General features: G+C 41.9%; 1 protein-coding gene across 1 annotated transcript in view; it reads left to right on the top strand.

The window, feature by feature from the left end:
* LOC142652539 (uncharacterized) overlaps positions 1–16,552 on the top strand; it is a 63,725-nt gene that overhangs the window by 14,304 nt on the left and 32,869 nt on the right. Inside the window, exons 6-10 of the mRNA XM_075828188.1 lie at positions 1,283–1,405; positions 5,788–5,827; positions 6,348–6,476; positions 7,225–7,270; positions 12,887–12,920. Coding sequence (XP_075684303.1) covers positions 1,283–1,405; positions 5,788–5,827; positions 6,348–6,476; positions 7,225–7,270; positions 12,887–12,920 — 372 coding nt within the window. The remainder of the gene's footprint in view (positions 1–1,282; positions 1,406–5,787; positions 5,828–6,347; positions 6,477–7,224; positions 7,271–12,886; positions 12,921–16,552) is intronic.

Below are 16,552 nucleotides of genomic sequence, written 5' to 3' on the forward strand. Positions count from 1 at the left end.
GGTCGCGTCCCCCTGGGGGTCCGTGTGAAGACCTCCGGGGGGTCGCGAGTCACTCACCGAGGTCCCGGTTCCATTCAATGCTGGAGCAAGGAGCGGACATCTCCTTGATCCAGCATTCACTGTGCCCTGAGCGGCTCGACACAGGCTGGTGGGATGTAGCGACATCATCGCGCCTGTCTGCGCCGAGTCACTCATAGTACACACCGGAGGAGGCGAAGGATCCTTCACCCGACGTGGGAACGGGGATAGGTAAGTAATTATGCTATTTTTCTATTATGCACATATTGGGGCATTATACTGTATGGGGGCTGATAAGATGGGGGGCATTATACTGTATGGGGAGCATTATACGGTATGGGGCTGTTATGGGGGGGCATTATACTGTAACGAGGCTGATAAGATGTGGGGCATTATACTGCATGAGGGCTGATATGGGGGAATCCTACTGTATGGGGGGCTGTTATGGGGGGGCATTATACATTATGGGGCATTATACTGTGTGGGGGCATTATACTATGGGGGCTGTTGGGCAAGGCGTCTGGGCATGGGCGCGCACAGGGGTCTGATGATGATGATGGTGGTGTTGGGGAGTGGTAGGGGGGCCCAAGCTGAATTCTTGCACCCGGGCCCATTAGCCTTTAGCTACGCCCCTGAGTGTGAATATTTAGAGTGGGCAATTTAAACATTTATTTTCACAGGGCCTGCAAATTTGGGCTATCACATTTTAAACCGCAGTCTGAAGTAGGGACCCCATTGACGTTCTCTATAGATATGTCTATAGATTTGCAACTGTGGAGAATGCAACACTGTAGCTTTGAGGGTTGGGTTTATTTTTTTGCTAGTCCAGGTGTATTTTTCAATGCATATAAAGTAAATAATGAAGCAACTTTACAAATTGACTTGATGAAAACTATCCTACCTTGTGCCTACAGATCTTATACAGCCCTATGTTTCCATGGTTGCAGACTACATACAAAGCCTGTGTAGTCTCCTACAGTCATGTCTTACTCCCCCTCTTCTGTTGTCTGAAGGTTAGCAAGAGAGAGATACATGACTTCAGGATCAGGCTACACACAGGGTATGCTTGTAGTCCGTAACCATGGCAGACAGTTTTTTAATGAACACTAAATTAATTTTATTTTTTAATCTTAGATAAATTGGAATTATTACAAAGGTGTACATACTCTTTTTTTATTTACAGTAAATTGCAATTATGACTCTCACACTCTCTCCGTATAATATATATATAATGTGTGTATTTATTTTCTTTCTTTTTTTGCAGAGTAAACATCATCCTTCACTGGGAATTTCTGGGCCATATATAATGAAAGGTCCAAAAAAGCTGAGAAAATTGAGGGAAACCTGCCTTACGGTTGAAAAGGAATTTGGAAGGCAAAAAATAAATGTACATTTTTTTTTTTATTTTTTTTTTATTCAACCAATTATCTTCAAATGATGTAATAATGTAGAAACTAATATGACAACATGTTTCTCTCTAGAATTAACTTGGATGAAATTCTGTCCGCATAAGGGTTCAATTAAAAGCTTCAATATGCAAAAGGAAACATGCGTGCGAATAAGCTATGTGTCGCTGGTGCGACCTATATAAGACTGGTTTTAAAAAAAGCAACGCCTTTTTACATATGAATATTGCGATGAAATTGTAATCGTAGTAACATAGTAAAGAGGTGGGACACCAAAGTCTAGATGGGTGGTTTAACACCTTCCCGACATCCGCTGTATATATACGGTGCTGTCGGGCAGGGCTTCCCGCAAAACGCAGTACCATTACGCCGCGGTGATAGTGCGGCCTCAGGAGCTGAGCCCGCACCATCACCGCCGGGTGCCAGCTGTATATTACAGCTGGCACCCTGAGATATCGGCCAGGACCGGAGCTAGCATCCGATCCGGCAGATTAACCCCTCAGATGCTGCGTTCAATAGAGATCGCAGCATGTGAAGAGTTTTTAGCCACCGGCACCCCAGCAACGTGATCTCTGGGTTGCCGGTGGCTGCAAAGGCGATCGGTGGCCTAAGACTTACCTCCCGGTCTGTCGGCAACTGAAGCCTGCTATACCCCGTTCGACGGCGGGGCCTAAAAGGCTTCCGGTACCATCGGCAAGATGGCATCGGCTCAGCTTCCGGCTCAGATGCTGAGCCGGAGTCGTCAGCAGTGGATGTCCGCTGTACGTTACAGCAATGGCCTCCTGTCTGCCAATACGGATGCCTATTAGGCCCCGACCGGAGGCTGATCGACTTGCTGTCAGTGAATAACTGACAGTTCTAATACATTGCACCACATAGGTAGTGCAATGTATTAGAGCATCAATCAAACAGTTGGAACTTCAAGTCCCCTAGTGGGACTAAAGAAAAGTGTAAAGAAAGTAAAAATAAAAGTTGTAAAAAATAAAAGTAATAACCTAAAACACGATCGCCTTTTTTCCCTTATGTCATTTTATTATTGAAAAAAAATAATAAAACCATACATATTTGGTATCGCAGCATCCGTAACGACCTGAACTATAAAAATATTATGTTATTTGTCCCTCGCAGTAAATGCTGTAAAAAAACAACCTAAAAAATAATGCCAAAATTGCTTTTTTTTTGGGTCACTTTGTCTTCCAAAAATTGAAATAAAATGATCAAAAAGTCGCATGTATCAAAAAATGGTACCTTTAAAAACTATGGCTCGTCTCGCAAAAATTACAGAAAAAATACATTCTTTTTACAAAAGTAATTTTATTGTGCAAAAAGTTGTAAAACATAAAAAATTGCTATAAATTAGGTATCGCCGGAATCGTACGGACCTGCAGGATAAAGATAACATGTAATTTATAACACATGGTGAACGCTGTGTAAAATTGGTTAGCGCTCCAATAAGTCAGGAAGGAAAAACATGCAGTTGTGCCAGCCCGAGGGGAACATTCCTCCTGTTTTCAAGTGGCGATTTATCAAGGCCCTAAAATTAGGCAACCAGGAAGGGGAGGGCTCAAACATATCTGCTGGTAGCGAGGGCGCCCGTATTATACCAGGACAACACTTTGCCAGCAAAATTCCTCAAACTGCAAAGGAGCGGAGTGTGGACCAAATGGGAGATAAGTAAGGACATGATTTATCAGTGCGACACCGGCATGTGCAGAAATGATAGCTTCGCAGCGTAACAAATATTTATGGATTATTTTATTGTTTACCCCATTATTATACCACCTGACTATGCCCCTGATGTACTCTGCCCAGCTTACATGTACCCCCACATTATAAACTGAAATGCCAGTAAAACTCAAAACAAAACTACTACCAAGCAAAATCCATGCTCCAAAGGCTAAATGGCGCTCCTTCCCTTCTAAGCCCTACAGCGTGCCCAAACAGCAGTTTACTTCCACATATATGGCATCGCCATACCTGGAAGAACCCTTTTAACAATTTTTGGGGTGTGTGTGTCTCCAGTGGCATAAGCTGGGTATGACCTATTTCCCACTGAAATGTGACATCTAGGGAAAAATTGTAATTTTTACTTTGCACCGTCCGCAGCGCAATCATTTATGGAAAAGACCTGTGGGTGAAAATGCTCACTACACCCCTTAATAAATGCCTTTAGGGGTGTAGTTTCTAAAATGGGGTCACTTGTCAGGGGTTTTTTATTATTTCACATCAGAGCCTCTGCAATTTTGAACCAATACTTTGTAAGTTGCCAAATTTGGCCTCAATTTTGCATGGCACGCTCTCACTACTGAGCCCTGTCTATAGTCCAGGCAAAAGATTAGGGCCACATGTAGGGTGTTTCTAAAACCGGGAAACACAGCATAATAATTAGAGATATGTCTTGTTATGGTAGCACAAGCTGGGCACCACATATTGGCATATCTATGGAAAAAATAAAATTTTCACTCTGCAACATCGAGTATACACTAATTTCTGCAAAACACCTGCAGGGTTAAAATGCTCGCTACACCCCTTGAGGGGTGTAGTTTCCAAAATGGGGTTACTTGTGGGGTGTTTCCACTGTTTTAGTCCCACAGGGGCTTTGCAAATGCGACATAGCAACCGGAAACCAATCCAGCAAAATCTGCACTCCAAAAGCCAAATGGCGCGCCTTCCCTACTGTGTGCCCAAACAGCAGTTTATTACCACATATGGGGTATTGCCGTACTCAGGAGAAGTTGCTTTACATATATTGTGGTTCTTTTTTTCCTTTTATTTATTGAGAAAATGAAAAAATTTTGAGCTAAAGCGACGTCTTATTGAAGAAAATATTTTTGTTTTATTTTCACTGCCCAATCCTAATAAAATCTATGAAACATCTGTGGGGTCAAAATGCTCACTACACCCCTAGATGAATTCTTCAAGGGGAGTAGTTTCATGAATGGAGTCACTTTTGGGCAGTTTCCACTGTACTGGTTCCTTTAGGGGCTTTGCAATAGCAACATGGTGTCAAGAAACCAATCCAGAAAATCTCTACTCCAAAAGCCAAATGGCACTCCTTCTCTTCTGGTCCTTGCCTTGTGCCCAAACAGCAGTTTATAACCACATATGGGGTATTGCCGTACGCCAGAGAAGTTGCTTTACAAATGTTGGTGTTAATTTTTTCCTTTATATGTTGAGAAAATGAAAAATGTTGAGCGAACGCTACGTCTTATTGAAGAAAAAGGATTGTTTTTATTTTCACTGCCCAATTCTAATAAAATCTATAAAACCCCTGTGGGGTCAAAATGCTCACTATACCCGTAGGTGAATTCCTCAAGGGGTGTAGTTTCCAAAATGGGGTCACTTGTGGGAGGTTTCCACTGTTTTGTCCCTTCGGGGGCTTTGCAAATGTGACATGGCCTTCGCAAACCATTCCTGCTAAATTTGAGCTCTAAAAGACAAATAGCGCTCTCTGCCTTCTAAACCCTGCCGTGTGTCTACACAGCCGTTTAAAACAACACCCCACATGTGGTCATAGTTGGGAGAAATTGCTTTACAAATGAGGCAGTGCTTTCTCTCCTTTAGTACTTGTGGAAATGAGAAAAAAATATTTAAACCTATGTTTTCTTTGAAAGAATGTAGATTTACATTTTCACTTCCTATTTCTGCAATAAACCTGTGGGGTCAAAATGCTCACTATACCCCTAGATATTTTCCTTGTGGGGGTTTCCCAAATGGGTTCACTTTTGGGAGATTAGTATACCAAAGCATTATTGCCTGTCAGTGTAAAACTGACAGGCAATCTATTAGGCCATGCCTCTGGCATTTGCTGAAGGCAGACCTGGGGGCCTTTGTTAGGCCCCCGGCTACCATGGAAACTCGACGGCACCCCGTGATTTCTTTGCGGGGGTGCTGATGGGGGTGACAGAGGGAGCTCCCTCCCTCTCTCAAACACATTAAATGTTGCTGTCTCTATTGACAGTGGCACCTAATGGGTTAAACTGCCGGAATCGGAGAGCACTTTGATTCCGGCAGGAGCCAGGCTATGTATAACAGCCGTGCTCTTGCCGCTGATCGCGTGGGTACACTGGCAGTACCCGCGCGATCACAGGACGGATATATCTGTCCTTATGCGGGAACTAGCTCCTACACAGGACGGATATATCCGTCCTTCGTCGTTAAGAGGTTACTCAGCCTGACAATTTTGTCTCTTTTCACTTTATGGCTATATGGTGTTTTTATAACGTATTACAACTATATGTAGTATTGCACCTATTTTTGAATTGTGCTGCATTTTCACGAATTTTTTTATTTTATTTTCTGTACTAATTCCAAGTTCTGTAAAAAATGTTATGCTTTTTTTTTTTTTTTTTTTTTCGCTTAGGTTATGGAAGGAATGGAAAGTGAGTGGTCTTTCAGTACTGGTAGGTATTGTTACTAAATGTGTTATTTCTTTTTACTGTTTAATAATGAGAATTTACACATTAGACCTCTTCATTTCTTATAGTTGCCTTTTATTTGCGTTCGAGAACATTAATAAGATTAAAGGGGTATTCCAGTTTTAGCAAATGGTTTAATCGTTTTATAGAGTAAAGATATCCTATTTTCTAATATACTTTTGTGCATAAATTCATCACCTTTTTCAAGATCTTTGCTTGTAGTCATTTAATGGTAATCTATATTTTTTACTTCTGGAGAATGAAAATCTTTTCTGGTCGTGTAATGATTACACAGTTGCACAGCATGTTAGTCATGGCAGCACTCTCAGAGCTGCCCACCTGTGTGATCACCACATGACCAGGACAGATCCCAAAAACGGTTTCCATTACATGCCTGCAAGCAGCTCTTGTTAACTGAACAATCGATGAAGACTTAACTTGCTTCAGCTTGCACAATCTGTTCACACTAACTATAACATAATTATGTTTTGTGATGATCACATAGATATCAGTGGTGCGTCAAGTGTATATTACAATCCAGACAGCGAACAGGAACATCTGGACTTCACCACTGATGACTTTTTTGACACCGATGACAAACCTGCAGCTTCTGAGCATGATGTAACGTTTCTAGGTAATCTACTAAATATTGATGCACCATCCTTCAACACTGAGAAATATGCATAAACGGCTATATCTTTCGTGGTTCTAGTTACTGCTCGATCTTTAAAGGGTGACTTAACTTGTCCTAGTGACATGTCAGAAGTTTTGATCGGTGGAGGTCTGCGCACTGAGACCACCACCGACTGAAGAAGCGAAGCGGCAAAAGCGCTCGGGTGAGCAATGAGCCGCTGAGTTTCTGATCGGCTTTTCTCTGAACGCTGAGCAGTTAGTGTACGGGTTCATAGACTTTCTATTAAGCCCGTACACCAATTGCTCGGCTTTCCCAGAAAAGCCGAACAGAAACCATGCGTCTCAGCACTCACTCGAGCGCTTCTGCCACTTCATTTTAGCGATTGGTGGGGGTTTCAGTGCTCGGACCTCCACCGATCAAAACTTTTGACATGTCAGAAGTTTTCTTAAAGTTTTTAGTTATGCTTTAAATGTAGTTTCCCTATATATATTCTTACAAGTGGAATATTTATCATAATAAACTGTTTACTTAAAGTATTTAATTTTTTTTTTACATTTTCCAATTATACAGCAATTCACTCGCAATTCAAAGTATAAATTAGCTGTAAGACATTTACTTAGTGTCTATATATGTCAAAGTGAAAAGCGAGTTGTGCACTCAAGCTATATATTGCTCAACATAATTGGCCATATTGTGTATTCCTTTGTCTGTGAACATATTTATGAACATACACTGCTTATTTTTGTAGACTTAAAGTCAGCACATGAAGCAAGTCAGAAGGCGGCAGAATCTAGGTAAATATGAGCGATGATATTAGACAATTTCTTAAAATGGATTTATGTATATATCCGTGCGGTAATTCATTGCATTTGCAATACATCCAAAAGACCATGAAAAGAGAGGTTCTGTTAGTTATGTGCTCACACATAAAGCCATGAATTGCTACTCTATTTGAGCAGTGATGTGAACGAAGCATTAAAGGGGACCTGCTAGGTGGAAAATGCAGTCCAATTTGTGAGCAGCATGTTTTGGAGAAGGAGCAATTGAGCAGATTGATACATTTTAGTTTTGTAGGAAAAGATTTAGCATAACTTTAAACCCCTGCTTATTCTAGGCTTTGGAGTCTAGTGGGTGGTCCTACTCCATTATTGACCTCTCTTTCCATGCACACTTATACAGGGAAGGCAGTCAATCATTGATTTAGACCACCCACTGGACTCCTAAGCTCAGAATAAGCAGAGGTTTAATAAAGTGGATCTGTCACTTCTTTATGCTGCCCTGTTTGAGGGCAGCATAAAGAAGCGATCGGTGATTTCCGCGTGCTATCAATTATTTCATGTTAAGTAGTTTCTGAGTATTTCCATTTTATACTTATGGCGTGCGGCCTGCGATGTAGCCGATGAGCCCAAGTGTGCTCAAAATAGACACACACACACAGGCCGGCATAAAGAAGTGACAGATCTGCCTTAAATTAATAAATGACAAGTTATGCTGAATCTTTTCCTGCAAAATTATATATCCATCTGCTCAGGTCCCCCTGCTCTATACCATGCTTCCTGCACATTGGACTGCGTTTTCAACATGTCCGGTTCCCTTTTAACCCGTTAGTGACCGCCCCATAGTGTTTTTACGACGGCCACTAACGGGCTTTATTACGATGCATAGACCTTTTTACGGCACTGCATTGGAATAAATAAACAGAGCAGGGAGCCGTTCAATCTCCCTGCTCTCAGCTACCAGAGGTAGCTGGGGGCATCTCTGCTCGAACGGGTGCGATCGATATCCGTATCGATCTCACCAATTTAATCCCTCAGATGCGGATCTCAGTGGTTTTGGAGAGAGGGAGCTCCCTCTCATCCCACTGACACCCGGCGATAAGATCGCCAAGTGTCTGTGTATTCTATGGCAGCCGTGGGGCCTAATAAAGGCACCCAGGTCTGCCTGTAGTGTATGCCTGCTAGGTCATGTCTCTGGCATGACCTAGCAGATGCCTGTCCATTTTACACGGACAGGCATAATACACTGCAATACAGAAGTATTGCAGTGTACTATAAATTTGATTGGATAATCGCATAGTGAAGTCCCCTAGTGGGACTAGTAAAAAAGTAAAAAAAAAGTTTACTAAAAAGTGAAAAAAAATAAATGGAAAAACCCACTATTTCGCCTTACAAACTGCTTTATTATTAAAAAACATAATAAAGTAAAAAAGTTACACATATGTGATATTGCCGCGTCCGTAACGACCCCAACTATGAACTTATTACATAATTTAACCCGCACGGTGAACGTCGTGGAAGGTAAAATAAAAAAACTTTAAAAAATTGCTGTTTTCTTTGAATCCAGCCGTAAAAAAAAAAAAAACTTGAGAAAGTGATCAAAAAGTCGCATCTACTACAAAATGTTACCGATAAAAACTACAAGTCGTCCCGCAAAAAAAAAGCCCTCATACAACTGCATCGGCGGAAAAATAAAAAAGTTGTGGCTCTTCAAATATGGAGACACAAAAAAAAATACGTTTTCACTGTGTAAAAGTAGTAAAATATACAAAATCGATATAAATTTGGTATCGTTGCAATCGCAACAACCCACTGAATAAAGTTATTGTGTTATTTATACCACACAGAAAACAACGTAAATTTAGGACGCAAAAAAGTGTGGCGCAATTGCAGGTTTTTTTTTCAACCCACCCAAAAAAAAAGTTAATAAAAGTTAACCCGTTAGTGACCGCCAATACGCCTTTTAACGGCGGCCACTAACGGGCTTTATTCGGATGCATATGCCTTTTTACGGCACTGCATCAGGATAAAGTAAACCGAGCAGGGAGCGTCAAATCTCCCTGCTCTCAGCTGCCAGAGGCAGCTGAGGGCTGGGAGCGTCCCTGCTCTGCCGTGTGAGATCGATGTAAGTATCGATCTCACATGTTTAACCCCTCAGATGCGGTGCGCAATAGCGAGCACCGCATCTGAGTGGTTTTGGAGAGAGGGACGGAGCTCCCTCTCTCTCCCACCGACACCCGGCGATAAGATCGCCGAGTGACTGTGTCTTCTATGGCAGCCGGGGGCCTAATAAAGGCCCCCAGGTCTGCCTGTCATGAATGCCTGCTAGATCATGCCGCAGGCATGACCTAGCAGATGCCTGTCCGTTTTATACGGACAGGCAGTAATACACTGCAATACAGAAGTATTGCAGTGTATTATAAATGTGATCGGAGAATCACATAGTGAAGTCCCCTAGTGGGACTAGTAAAAAAGTTAAAAAAAAAAACAGCTTTTCCCCTTACAAAATGCTTTACTATTAAAAAACCAAAATAAATTTAAAAAGTTACGCATATTTGGTATCGCCGCGTCCGTAACGACCCCGACTATAAATCTATTACATTATTTAACCCGCACGGTGAACGCCGTAAAAAGTTTAATAAAAAACTATGGAAAAATTGCTGTTTTCTGTGAATCCTGACTTAAAGGGAATGTGTTGCCAGAAAAACATGTTTTTTTTAAAAAAATTAAACATTTAGGCCTCATGCACACGACCGTGTTCGGTCCGTGATATACGGTCCGCATGTCGGCCGCTTGTCCCGGACCGTACAAAGTACAGGGAGCCGGGCTCCTAGCATCATACTTATCTATGACGCTAGGTGTCACTGCCTATCCACGTAACTACTGTCACACACTAAAACATGATTACAGTACGGGACAGTAGTTCCGCGGACAGGCAGTGACCCCTATCGTCATAGATAAGTGTGATGCTAGGAGCCCGACTCCCTGCACTGTGTTCGGTCCGGGACATGCAGCCGACATGCGGACCGTATATCACGGACCGAACACGGTCGTGTGCATGGGGCCTTAGTGTGTGGGTGATTAAACATTGTTCAAATTTTTTTTATTTTTTTCACGAGTCAGGAAATAGTCAGGAAATATTATAAATGAATTCTAATTTATAATACTACCCATTTTTGGTCACTAGATGGAGCTATTCCCAAAATTGCAGCATTGCAACATTGGGTTAAAAGCCCTCGCTCTAGTGAGCTCTCAGCATCCCCCCCTCCTTTATCCTGGCTAGTGCCGGGATAAACGAGGGGTTTGAACGGTGTAACCTCCTACACTGTGTCGCCATTTTTTTAGCTAACACACAGTGTAGTAGGTTTACATACAGTAGTAAACACACACAAACACGAACATACATTGAAATCTCTTACCTGCTCCTGCCGCCGCGGCTCCCTCCGGCCCGTCCGCTCCGTTTGCTGCCGCTGGTCCAAGTGCACAAATCCGGAAGCCGCGACCGGAAGTAGTAATATTACTGTCCGGCCGCGACTTCTGGTCCACAGGAAAATGGCGCCGGACGGCGCCAATTTCGAATTGGACTGTGTGGGAGCGGCGCATGTGCAGTTCCCACACAGACGCCGTACACTGAAGTCAATGGGACGGGAGCCGTTTGCAGTCCCTATGGGACTGTGGCTGCCGTATTCCATGTCTGTATGTGTCGTTAATCGACACAGACAGAAATGGAACAAAAAATGGCAGCCCCCATAGGGAAGAAAAAGTGTAAAAATAAGAAAAAGTAAAACACAAACACACAAATAAATATAAACGTTTTTAATAAAGCACTAACATCTTGAACATATGAAAATTTTTTTGGGTGATGACACTGTTCCTTTAAAAAAAAAAAACGTTATAAAAAGTGATCAAAAAGTCGCATCTACTCCAAAATGGTACCAATAAAAACGACAAGTCTTCCCGCAAAAAAAAAAAAGCCCTCATACAACTGCATCGGCAGAACAATAAAAAAGTGACGGCTCTTCAAATATGGAGACACAAAAACAAATAATTTTGAAAAAAAAGTGTTTTTCCTGTGTAAAAGTAGCAAAACATACAAAAACTATACAAATTTGGTATCGTTGCAATCGTAACAACCCGCTGAATAGAGTTATTGTGTTATTTATACTACACGGTAAACAGCGTAGATTTAAGACGCGAAAAAGCATGGCGAAATTTCAGGGTTTTTTCTATCTCCCCCCCCCCCCCCCCCCAAAAAAGTTCATAAAAGTTAATCAATAAATAATATGTACCTCAAAATGGTGCTATTAAAAAATACAACTTGTCCCGCAAAAAAACAAGACCTTATACAGCTGTCGACGCAAAAATAAGAGTCCTAGCTCTTGGAATGCGACGATGGAAAAACTTAAAAAATGGTTTCTTCATTAAGGTTTAAAATAGGCTGGTCATTAAGGGGTTAAGGTTGACCTCTTATTTTTAAATCCTTACTTATCTCTTTTCAACAAGTACCTTTCGCAAAAAATAAATAAAACTGACAGCAAGTTTACTCCATTCTAGGCAATATATCAATAAGCCTAGACGGAAGAATACATTTATTAGGCTTTAGATTGTAATGTTTTTATTTTATTACACAATTTGACAAAAAGCAAGAAAAACGCGAGGAGCACGATTACATGTAAATGATTGCCTCTATTCCACCACTAACTGAATTCACAAACTTTAAGGAAAGGGGGGAAAAAAGGCAAATAAATAATGATTCTCACAGCCCCTTGGAAAGTTGAGCACCTAGGATCATCCTTCTTGCGCGTTAAAAATGTTATGTATATACAAGGCTAATCACCTCCCAAAACCTTTTTGATCTTTAGAGTACATACAGACATGGTGGAAAAAAAATAGCGTAACAAAATCTGCTTTATATCTGTTTTGAGGCCCTTTTACAGCTGTCGACACTCGGCCGGTGCAGCGAGCGCCGATCAACGAGACAGCTCTTTGATCGGCGCTTGCTTGCTCCTGTCACACGGAGCTATGAATGGGGACGAGTGGTCGTTACTCCGTCCCCATACATTATCATGTCGTCAGCGCGTCTCCCTGTTTACACAGGTAGATGTGCTGCCGACAACAATAGACTTTTACTTTTTTAAAACCATACGACCAGCAGATGATCCAGCATTTGCTCGTTCATCTGCTGATCATTCACCTGTTTACACAGGGCAATTATCAGCAACGAGCGTTCTATTAACGCTCGTCTGCCCGATAATAGTCCTGTGGAAAAAACCCTTTACATGCAGGTTCTGCTGTGGATTTCACCATTTGCATTGTGTTCCACTATCTCTCCTCCATGTTCCCTAGTTGTCAGAGCAGCCCCCCCACCACTTCCCCAGTGATTACGGCAGGGCCACCTACTCCCTTTTTCTCAGCAGGCAGTTGCAGCAAGCCTGCCAAGACCAGTCCCCCTCCCAGTAGTATCCCCCTATGTACTCCCGTGATGCACCATCTGCTGTATGTAGTGTCCACTAGATCTGTTTTGGATGCTTTCTACTTGTACACTTTCTTCTGCATTAAATGTAATATCCTAGTTATATATGTTGTTTTTCATGAAGTATTAATTTTAGCACATATTTTTTTTTTTGCAATCAGTGACTGTATTTCACAAACCGCAGAAGAATCAGAGGTAAGAATTGTGTCCCTGAGAATAACCATGTATGTGAACAACACAGCCACTCCAGTTACATATGTAATAAAAATAGATTTCTTGTTAATATAATTGGGTATAGGCCACTAGGATTCGGACACTAGGTAGAAAAAAAGTGCTGAGGCAGGCTAATCCGTTTTAGCCTACTGCCTCTTGGAGATGGACACAACCTGCTCCTCAGGTCTGCTGCACTTTCTTCTTTCTCTTTCTTTTTCTTTTCGGTGATTCTCTAGACAAAAGATTTGGATTCCCTAGCCAAATCTGCCTTTGTGGCGGCAGGTTCTGTCCTGCACCCAGCATTCACCACCTCCTGGGTCGAAGCTTGCTCTGTCTGGGCTAAGACTAATTACCAGAGTTTTACAAAGTAAGCTCCACAGGAGGACCAGATTGATCTGGCTTCCCAGCCTAATCATGCCTCTCTTAAATTCCTATGCGAGGCCTCTCCGGAGTCCACCATGTCGCTGCCAGATCAACTGATAATTCTGTGGTGATACGCCACTCAGTTTGGCTAAAATTTTGGGCGCCGGACCCTGCTACTAAGAAGGCTCTCATTGTTCCCTTCACCGGAGGTAAGCATCTGGATGAACTTCTCTGAGACCATGGTGGTCCTCGGCGTCAAGAACGGTTCTTGACGCCAACAGCCTTTTTCATCTCACTGAACTCTTAAGCTCAGAATGAGCAGAGATTTAAATGAATAAAGTACAAGTTATACTGAATCTTTTCCTACAAAATTGATATATATGTCAATCTGCTCAGTTTCTTTTCTATATAACGTGCTGCACACAGAATAGTCTGCATTTTCAACATCACAGGTTCCCTTTAAATCTCATTTGCCACTTCTCTGCCTAATACCTCAACTTATCCAGATCCATTTGTAACCTAATACAGTCCTCCTTTTGTGTTTATTACTTTACACAGTTTAGTACAATTTATTTTACTGTGCAATCCCTCTACAAGGTCATTAAAAAAGATTGACTAGATTAGGGCCCAATACTAACCCGTGTGGTACCCCAGCAGTAACAGTGACCCAATCTGAATATGAACCGTTAATAACCACCTTCGGTTTTCTATCACTAAGCCAGTTACTTACCCATTTACACATTTTCCCCTGTCTTAGCAGTCTTATTTTGTTTATGAACCTTTTATGCGGCACAGTGTCAAATACTTTGGTAAAATCAAGAGATGACATCCAATGATAAAACCCTGTCCAATCTAGAACCCCTTTATAGAAGCCAATCCGATTTAGTTTGACCGGACCGATCCCCTCATAAACCCAAGCGGATATGGAGTTATATGTTTATTTTCAATGTGATACTCCAGGATAGCATCTCTTAGAAAACCTTCAAATGTTTTAGCCACTATAGAGCTTAAAGAGGCTCTGTCACCAGATTTTGCAACCCCTATCTCCTATTGCAGCAGATCGGCGCTGCAATGTAGATTACAGTAACGTTTTTTGTTTTTTTTTTAAAACGAGCATTTTTGGGCAAGTTATGACCATTTTTATATTTATGCAAATGAGGCTTTCTAAAGTACAACTGGGCGTGTATTATGTGTGTTACATCTGGGCGTTTTTACTTCTTTTACTAGCTGGGCGTTGTGAATGGGAGTGTATAATGCTGACGAATCGGCATCATCCACTTCTCCTCACAACGCCCAGCTTCTGGCAGTGCACAGACACACAGCGTGTTCTCGAGAGATCACGCTGTGACGTCACTCACTTCCTGCCCCAGGTCCTGCATCGTGTCGGACGAGCGAGGACACATCGGCACCAGAGGCTACATTTGATTCTGCCTCTTTAACCCCTTCCCGCTCCTGGACGTACTATTAGGTCATGGTAACTATAGCGTTCGCGCTCCATGAGCTAATAGTACGTCTCGGGAGTAACGGCCGTTTCGGCCGTCCTCCCGACACATACAGGAGCTTTGACAGCTGCTGTCTTGTTCAGCAGCTGTCACAGCTCCTACAGCGGGGACCGATCGCTGTGTCCCCGCTGATTAACCCCTTAAAAGCCGCATTCTATAGAGATCGCGGCTTTTTAGGGGTTAAGCTGCCATCGCCGGCCTGCTACACGATAGCGGCCGGCGATGGTGACTATGGCAACCGGACACCAAACAATGGCGTCCGGCTATGCCATAGACGGAAGCCTAGTGGGTCCTGACAACGTCAGGACCCACTATGCTTGCTGTCCGTGAGTAGCTGACAGTTCTAATACACTGCACTACGCATGTAGTGCAGTGTATTAGAATAGCGATCAGGGCCTCCTGCCCTCATGTCCCCTAGTGGGACAAAGTAATAAAGTAAAAAAAAGATGTGTAAAAATAAGAAAATAAAAGTTTTAAAAGTATTAAAAGTAAAAATCCCCCTTTTTACCTTATCAGTCCTTTTATTATTAATAAAAATATATAAACAAACAAATAAACTATACATAATTGGTATCGCCGCGTCCGTAACAGCCTGAACTACAAAATTTTTTTGTTATTTATCCCGCACGGTGAACGCCGTAAAATAAAATAATAATAAACCGTACCACAATCACAATTGTTTGGTCACTTCACCTCCCAAAAAATGGAATAAAAAGAGATCAAAAAGTCGCATGTACCGAAAAATGGTCCTGATCGAAACTACAGTTTGTTACGCAAAAAATAAGTCCTCGCACGGCTTTATTGATTGAAAAATATAAACGTCTGGCGCTTAGAATAAGGTAACACAAAAAGTGAATGATTGTTTACAAAACGTATTTTATTGTGCAAACGCCATAAGACATAAAAAAAAACTATAAACATCTGGTATCGCCGTAATCGTATCGCCCCGTAGAATAAAGTGAATATGTCATTTATAGCGCACGGTGAATGCTGTAAAAAAAAATAGAATAAAAAACAATAGTAGAATTGCTGTTTTTTAGTCACCACGCCACCTAAAAATAGAATAAAAACTGATCAAAAAGCCGCAAGCACCCCAAGAAAACTACAATGTATTCCTCAAGGGGTCTAGTTTCCAAAATGGGGTCACTTTTGGGGGGTTTCCAATGTTTTGGCACCACAAGACCTCTTCAAACCGGACATGGTGCCTAATAAAAAAGAGGCCTCAAAATCCTCTAGGTGCTCCTTTGCTTCGGAGGCCAGTGCTTCAGTCTATTACCGCACTAGAGCCACATGTGGGATATTTCTCAAAACTGCAGAATCTGGGCAATACGTATTAAGTTGCGTTTCTCTGATAAATCCTTTTGTGTTGTAAAAAAAATGGAATAAAGAGGATTTTCTGACAAAAAAAAAAAAATGTAAATTTCACCTCTACTTTGCTCTAAATTTCTGTGAAACACCTAAAGGGTTCATAAACTTTCTAAATGCTGTTGTGAATACTTTGAGGGGTCTAGTTTCTAAAATGGGGTGTTTGATAGGGTTTCTAATATATGGGCCCCTCAAAGCAACTTCAGAACTGAACTGGAACCTAAAAAAAATAAATAAATGAGGCAATACTTCGCTTCTTACATTATACTGATAATGAGCCGTGCCCACCCCGAGATGACCCCAGTTTTGACCGTTTGTATAAACGGAGACCCCTATTAGACCGTTTCAGTGCCCGGTTTTCCAAAGCATTCACCCCCAAGAAGT

Source organism: Rhinoderma darwinii, chromosome 5, assembly GCF_050947455.1.
Source record: "Rhinoderma darwinii isolate aRhiDar2 chromosome 5, aRhiDar2.hap1, whole genome shotgun sequence".
NCBI classification, from domain to species: Eukaryota; Metazoa; Chordata; class Amphibia; order Anura; family Rhinodermatidae; genus Rhinoderma; species Rhinoderma darwinii.